This window comes from Nanorana parkeri, unplaced genomic scaffold (genome assembly GCF_000935625.1).
Source record: "Nanorana parkeri isolate BGI_ZX_2015 unplaced genomic scaffold, ASM93562v1 scaffold1858, whole genome shotgun sequence".
Classification (NCBI taxonomy): domain Eukaryota; kingdom Metazoa; phylum Chordata; class Amphibia; order Anura; family Dicroglossidae; genus Nanorana; species Nanorana parkeri.
This window is the reverse complement of record NW_017308126.1, coordinates 255,367-263,326: the sequence shown is the minus strand read 5'-3', so window position 1 is coordinate 263,326 and position 7,960 is coordinate 255,367. Positions and strand designations below refer to the sequence as shown.

The window sequence follows — 7,960 nt, the reverse complement described above, 5'->3', positions numbered from 1 at the left end:
AGAGTGACAGAAAATACCATAGCCTGGACAATTCTGATATTAGTTCTTATAGACACATTAGTACTTTTTAAGATCTTTTCTAGATATTTCATCCTTGCTTTACCAAGGGCCAGTCTATGTCATATTTCTTGACTGCTGGATCTTTAGTTGTTAATAATGGATCCAAGGACGCAGAAGCTGTCTACTGAAGTTAGCTGTCTTTCCTGGTGTCAGATCCTTCATTTTCTTGAGATTTCTTTAGATTTAGCTCAGCTTCCACCTTTTCACTCTTTTGTTCTGTTTCTTTCTCTAAGAGGCATTCGAGATCCTCTACATTTTCAACTATGAGCATAGTGTCATCAGTCTATTGAATATTTCACCAAACCTCTATTAACATCCTCCAGCTCTGCGTCTCTAAATATATGTTCAGCATACAGGTTGAATAAGTATACTGAGAGAATGCAGCTTTGCCTAATTCCTCTGACAACATTGAACTAGTCTACGTTTCGATTTTCTGTCTGTGGCTTTTTGATCAGTGTAGAGGTTGTTCATAAGAACAATAAGATGATCAAGTATACCAATTTTTCATAATTTCATATGATTGACGCAGTCAAAGGCTTTGCTGTAATCAATAAAGCATATTTTGACTTCCACCGTGTAGTCCATGGCCTTTTTAATTATGCAGTGTGCATCTGCAATAATGGGTCCTAGTTCCTCTGCGTTTTCTAAATTTAGCTTGTAAATCTGATAATTCTACAGCAAATGTTTAACTTTTAGGATTGTGGGAAGAAGCTAGAGCACCACAACACAACCCATACAAACATAGAGCATGCCAACTTCATGCAAATAGCTTCCTACTAAGATATAAACTCAGTACTCTATACAGTGATGCGACATTGCTGACCAATGGGCCACTGTACTATAACTAATAATACCTTTAGTTTTTGTAAAAACGCCAGGACTCTAATTCCACCTCCGATTGCAAATAAATGTACACACCGGGTGCAGTGTGCTCCCACTCCTCAGACGATATTTCTGCAATCAGCCGCAGAAGACCTGTGTCCATAAAATCCAAATTTATTGTAGTAAATTCCATACAGGATCCAAGACAACATGACAGGATAAGGATCTATTCCACTCCAGCGCCTCTCACGCGGTTTACCACCTGGGCTTAATCATAGAGGTTGATTAAGCCCAGGTGGTGAAAGGCGTGAGAGGCGCTGGAGTGGGAGAGATCCTTTGGTGGTATATATGCTGTACATGTTAGATATAGGGATCCTGTATAGAATTTACTACAATACATTTGGATTTTATGGACACCGGTCTTGTGCGGCTAATTGCAGAAATAACCTTTATTTTTCTGATACATAAAAAATCAGGTCAGTTGATGTGAACTGCATTATAGAATTTAAATTCAATGAAACAGGAAAAGTGAATTATTCTGGCTATAATTTTGGAATTAAATCACTGGTGCAGAACATATATACCTTTGTCTTTTTACTGATTATAGCGTTTCCATTTTAAACAGCATCCTTTTAAACATACTGTATGAAATACACTCAGCGTTTCCTGGCTGACAGCTCCCAAAACTTATATCTGCTGTTAGAAGGTGAGTCATGGTATAAGAAAGATTGATGGTTTGCACAGTGGCATGGCAGTGGGTGTGTATCATGCATAGTAAATTTCCCATTTTTTTTCTGACTTGTTGCTATGCCACGCCTTCAATTGGGACATCATGGCACGCAAAGCAATATATAACATCAGCTCTAACATGTTACCTGATTATCCTGTAACCAGCAGGGACCTGTTAGAGTTTAGTTTACATCTTCTTTATTTTTAAAGGGTATAACCATGCTGAAAGAACTAAGTGCAGGTTTCTGTCTCAAGGCCTTTCTAGCTGAGCTGATAGCGACCTTCTTGTTTGTTTTTGTTGGCTTGGGATCAACTCTATCATGGTCATCAGCCATCCCAACGGTCCTTCAAATAGCCTTCACCTTTGGTTTGGGCATAGGCACTATGGTACAAGCAGTAGGTCACGTAAGTGGGGCCCATCTTAATCCAGCTGTTAGCATAGCCCTCCTCGTTGGGGCTCGGATCTCTCTAGTTCAGACCTTTTTCTATATCATAGCTCAGATGTTGGGTGCAGTAATAGGAGCAGCTTTACTTTCCGAGTTTGCGCCACCTGAAATCAAAGGAGCATTTGGAGTCAATCTGGTAAGTTTCTGTTACAGTTTATTGAAACCAATACTGAAATAATGCATGGATTACTTTGTCTTGTACGTTGTTATCAATGGCATGCCTTATTGAGGTCAACTTCTTTTTGCAAATGACAGAGTGTACATCTATTATTTATGCTGCATTTGTAAGAGAGAATATTTATCGGGAATGATAACAGGCTTTAAGGTGATGTTGTTTTATTTATTATTTTAACATAAAATTATGTATCCTAGCTACAGTACTTTATTACATGGCCCTCAAGCAAACAAAGCAAATTAATATTGTGTAATATAATAATAAGAGGAACCTAATCATTAAGAAATCTAATAGTTATTTCTATATGTATTCTATGTAAAATAATTTTTTTTTAATGAATGAATGTCACTGAACAGCCAAGCAACAATGCGACTCCTGGACAAGCCCTGGCCATTGAGATCGTCCTGACACTACAACTGGTCCTCTGCATTTTTGCCTCGACGGACAGTCGGAGGTCAGATGATACTGGGAGTCCAGCCTTATCCATCGGACTTTCTGTGGTTTTGGGACACTTACTTGGGGTAAGAAAAATACAGTGCTTTGTGTTTGTAAAATAATACTTGCACATATAACATTGTGATATATGCATTGCAACTGACTTGGTCAATCAAGCCACTATAATTCCTAAAGTCTACAACCAGAAAAAAATGTCTACATCAGTATTGTTTGCATTTTGTCCTTGCCTATTCCATATGCTTACTGTATACCTTTGGGAAATGGCAACCAATTCTAGTATTACTATCGCATTTGGAGTTACAGTAGATTTAAAACCAGTCACTAAAATCTCATATAAGCTTTAACAAGCTCTGTCGCCTTACTAACTGTGCTCACCCTGTTAAAGAATAAAGATATTACTTAAATTCTCTCCATTTAATTGCTGTCCATGCTGCTGACTGCCTCTCTGTTGAACAGAAATCCTCCTCTTAAGTATCTTCCAAATTCAACACTTCCAGAATTCACCCTCCCGAAGCCCATTCCCCCCATCCCACAGCACCCAGTGGTTTCTCGCACTGACTTCCTGTGTCCTCTAATGCCGTAGAGGTTGACACAGGGGACGCAACAATTTGAGTCAAATCTAAGAAGCTACAAAAAGAAACATGGTAAATGACCACTGGGGTATTTATATTATTATAATTAGGAATGCCGCGAAACTCGCCATATCGCGTGACTCAGGCTAGGTTAACACCTAGGCGACTGAGCTAATGAGCGGTTTTCATGACTGTTTTTAGAAAACTGCACGGTTTTCAATGCTTAGAAATGTCTATGGGATCCAAACCGCGTTACAACCCCCCAAAAATAGCTTCAGTACCTTTTTGTGCGACAGGCGATTTAGTCCCCGTGACAAACCACAAAGGTGTGAACAGCCTCCATTGACTTCAATGCGAATCTGTGTTTTGCGCGATATCGTACGACTCAAGCCGCGCGATAAATCGCCTAGGTGTGCACCAGCCCCAAAAGTCCACCCAGAGCCTTATCCAGATATGCAGCCTGAGTGGTCACAAAAGGGAGGGCAGCAAGTGTGTGACCCATCCATGGAGGATGGCAAAGCCTACCCTACTCCTAGCAAGGTACACTCACAGGACATAAGGTACACTCATTGACAAGGATATACAACCTTGAAAAAATCCTTTAATCCTTTAATTGAAATAAAACACACACACACAAAATATTTTTCTGTATGTTCCCTAATGTATACCCAAGTCAATCATGATATCCAGTGATGTAAATCCATTATCAATCACAGCACCTTGTAATGTAAATCCTTGCCAACCTTGACAGTAATGTAGTAATGTAAACACACCGTTGGGGATCCCTGGTGACGTCACTGAGCATATTACACAAGCTGGAAATTCGGTTGGGCAAATTGGCCCATTTGCTCAGTGGGCCTGTGAACCAGCTGAGTCCTCCTCAAATGCCCGACCCAAACACAAGTTTCATCCCTAGTCCTTATCATGCACTCCATGTTATCGGGTGACAGCTGTCTCCCAATTGTGTTTCTGTGTTTTCATTTTATTGATAGACTATATCCATCATACACTATATCGGAATTGACCATCATTCGAGGGCTGTAACAACCAGTGATTGGCATCGTATGCAACATCAACAGTATATGCTGCAAGCACACCAACGCTTTTGTAGAAAATTCTGTCTTTATTGCTTGATGAAAATCACATTAAAGTGCTTTTGATTCTATGATGCCATAAAAGTTGAATATTGGTGTCCTAGTGACAAATTGTATTGTGCTGTGTTGTAGTCCCTATCCCATGTGTCCCGGTGGCGACTAGAGGCAGCAAGGACAACTCACAATATGCAGGCATAGTCCAATATTATCGGCAACATAAAGCTGGTTCAGAGCAATGAGCAGCTGACAGTGGAAAAAGTGAAAAAAAGCAGGAAGTGGCTAAAGGAGGCTAGATGAGATCAGCACACTGAGATGTAAATTTTAAAAAAAAGGAGAAACATAAGGAAAAAACAGTACTTGAATAAAACATGACAACTTTTCATGACATGTAGTTCTTTAGAAAATTAAATCTTGCCCATTATGGTTCAAATAAATAAAGAAAGTGTGTGCCATGTGTAGCTGCTGCTGTATTTTCGGAAAATTCTTACTTTCGTTCAGTACAGTAAGCGCGGAATTTCCAATGCTGACACTTACACTAGCCAAAGTACGGCTGGAGTACATGATAACAGTGGGTTGCTCGCTCTGCAACACCTCCATTCAGAAAAACGTTTTTCATGGATGAAAATCTGCCTGCATGAAACCAGGAGTAGCTAGGCTGTGATCCCTAAATGTAATTCAATGTTGACTGGTGTAAACTTTTAAAAAGGGAGTAGGTTTGATCAGGACCATCTCTATGGTGGCAGGTGGCATCTCATGGGGGGCAGCAGGCAGAGCAGCATAGCCACTCTCCTGCACAATGTTTACTGTGTGCCTGCCACCCTCTTTCCAGCCAGAGCATCCCAAGCTACAAGCCAGAAGATGTGTAAGGGTCATTCAGATCTCCCCACCCAGCTCTTAGCAACCAGGGATGCTCTGGATGGCATCCTGCCCAGCTCCTGGCAACCAGTGATGTCACTATTTGTCAGGAGCACCTGCCAATTCCCCCCCAGTTAGCATTTACCACCTACACCCACCCCCCGCAGCCTCAGGTTTGAGGAAAGGCTGGGGATGCCCTTGGGTTTGACAATATGTACTATAGTGAAGCCATCAGAATGAAAAGAGTATTCCGAGTAAATATTTTTTGTCTACTTGTTTTCTTAGATATATTACACCGGATGTTCCATGAATCCAGCACGTTCTTTTGGTCCTGCACTAGTTATGGGAAACTTTGAATATCACTGGGTGAGAATTGTCTTCAGTATTTCTTGTCTTTGCATGTCATATAAAGAGATTACAGTACTATGAATACTGTTTCTCCAATATACAGTTCTGTACTGCAGTCATTTTATAAGAATGATAAAGCTAGAGCCCAGGTCCTACTAAACAAAATATAATGGGCCTTGCAAGCAAGTTGGTATCGTCATGATGTTAAAGAAGTAATCATGTTATTGCACCATCTTCATCAAACTTACCAAAAATCATCCAACAAGACCGACTTCAGAAGGTACAAAATACTCTACCCCTAAACATTTCTGTACCTTTTTGATTGAAAGTGTATGTTTTGGCAAAATTAAAACAAAAACGTAGTCACTACATTGCTGTAATAAATGTGCATTTTATCATGTTGTATCGCTTCAAAAAATACTGCAAGTACAGAAAAATAGCTTTATTGTTGATATGCCAGAAATCCAGTGTTCTTAACTTCGTGTTTGGACTGACAACACAGAGCCTTTACTGCTCTGAAATCCCAAAAGATGTTGTCAGCCCTGCCTGCTGACAGAAATCCACCAGTCCCCTGCCCCTGTCACTTGCTTTTCACTTTTTCTTAGTATTTTTGTTTTGTTATTTTTATCCTTAACAGTTTTTCCCAAAACACAAAAAATGGGAAGGATTTGTAGCATGCCCAAATATGAGAAACAAAATGGGCAGACCCTTAATAATAATTACCATATTCCCTACATTATTTGGCCAAAGGTCTGTGAACACCTGACCATCACACCTATAAGAACTAGCTTGATATCCCATCCCAAAACCATTGACATTAATGTGAATTTGGTCCTCCGGGAAAGGCTTTCCACAACATTTTGGATTGTGTCTGTGAGAATTTTCACCCTTTCAAAACAGCCAAAAGAGCCTTTATTGGATCAGGTACTGATTTTTTGGCTCTTTATTGGAGTTCTAATTCACTTCAAAGGTGATAAGTAGGGATGGGGTCAGGGCTCTCTGCACGTTACTCAAGTTCCTTTACTTTAAACTTGCCATACTGTCTTTATGGAGATGGCTATGTTCACGGGAGTACTGTTATGCTGAAGCAAAAAAGGGCCTTCGTAAAGCTGTTTCCACATGTTTGGAAGCACACAACTGTTGAACATGTTCTTGTTGTAGCATGAACAGTACCATTCATTGGAAACACCTAAACTAAGTCATTTGGAGGATTGTCTACAGGCTTTTTGGCCATATCGTAGGCATGATGGTTAGGTGAAGTTCACAAACCTTTGGCTATATAGTGTATATTGCAACACAGTAATTAAAGCAGAATCTGAATATTTGCTTTGGGGCAGAAGGAAAAGTTCTTCTATCACAATGAAAAAACAAAGGTATTTTGCATGTAAGGGCAGTTACTTTTGGGATACATTCTAAACTTTTCTTTTATCCCACTTACAGATTTTCTGGGTGGGGCCAATAACAGGAGCCGTGCTGGCATGCCTAGTTTATGACTATCTCTTTGCACCCTACTCGGTGAGCACCAGTGTGAGACTGGAAATCCTGCGTGACAACATTCTGCATGAGAATGAGAAAGAGGAGAGAAGGAAACACTCTGTAGGCCTCAATTCCCTTTACAGCCAATCAAATCATAAAGAGAAAGTGTAACATGATGCATTGGTAACCTCTTCTTGCACATTTGCGCTTTACGTGGCAGCACTTTCCCCATCAGAAAAATGTTGGCATGAAATCACCTCAGGGAGAAACCTGTAAGGACAGAAATATGGCAGCTAACATTGTTGACTTATTTACCTGGGGTTGCCATCCTTGTCCTCCTTCTCTCTGCTGACTCCAATCAAGTATGTGCATCAAGTGCCCCAGCAGTCCACTAGCTCAAGGCTTGCTCCAGGTCAGTGACTCAGCAATGACGTCAGCAATTCTAAATTTTGGGGGGTTGTCTGGTGTTCTTTGTAATATATGTTTTTAAATTTTGTATAAGTATAGAAGATCATTTTTCAGCAATGTTTAAAATGTGAAAGTATGCTTCTGCACCAGATAGGTGGAACTAATTGTATTTTAGGCTGCCTCTTTACAAATCCCTCACACCTCAAGCCATATGAGCTATTTTACACACTAACAGCCAATTAACAGCCAAAAAACAAAGTGCAGTAAACCCATAGAAATCAATAACAATTCATTTTGCTGAAGTCAGACCAGTACAAGATGGATTCTGATTGGTTGGTATGGGTTCTGCAGTTGGTAGTTTTTTGTTTAATTAAGTCTGAGTATGACTGCTATTATTAATGTGAAGATACAACCTGCTTATATGTATGTATGTAAATAAAAAATGTATATAATATTCTTACTTGTTTTTGTGTTTTCAATGGTTCATATTTCTAGTTTAGTTGTAATACATACAAACCA

General features: G+C 39.8%; 1 protein-coding gene across 1 annotated transcript; it reads left to right on the top strand.

Moving 5' to 3' along the window:
* Positions 1–1,756: 1,756 nt before the first annotated feature.
* Positions 1,757–7,216, top strand: LOC108799938 (aquaporin-2-like). Its single transcript, XM_018571883.1, has 4 exons — positions 1,757–2,193; positions 2,589–2,753; positions 5,495–5,575; positions 6,998–7,216. The coding sequence occupies exons 1-4, from the start codon at positions 1,831–1,833 to the stop codon at positions 7,202–7,204; spliced, it is 816 nt and encodes a 271-aa protein (XP_018427385.1). The 5' UTR covers positions 1,757–1,830; the 3' UTR covers positions 7,205–7,216.
* Positions 7,217–7,960: the final 744 nt, after the last annotated feature.

What these genes read in the sequence shown, in the direction of transcription:
- LOC108799938 (XM_018571883.1), top strand. Translation starts at nt 1,831, where the DNA reads ATGCTGAAAGAACTAAGTGCAGGTTTCTGTCTCAAGGCCTTTCTAGCT. An exon ending in GAGCATTTGGAGTCAATCTG is followed by an intron (nt 2,194 to 2,588) that starts GTAAGTTTCTGT and finishes GTCACTGAACAG; the next exon opens with CCAAGCAACAATGCGACTCC. An exon ending in TTTTGGGACACTTACTTGGG is followed by an intron (nt 2,754 to 5,494) that starts GTAAGAAAAATA and finishes TTGTTTTCTTAG; the next exon opens with ATATATTACACCGGATGTTC.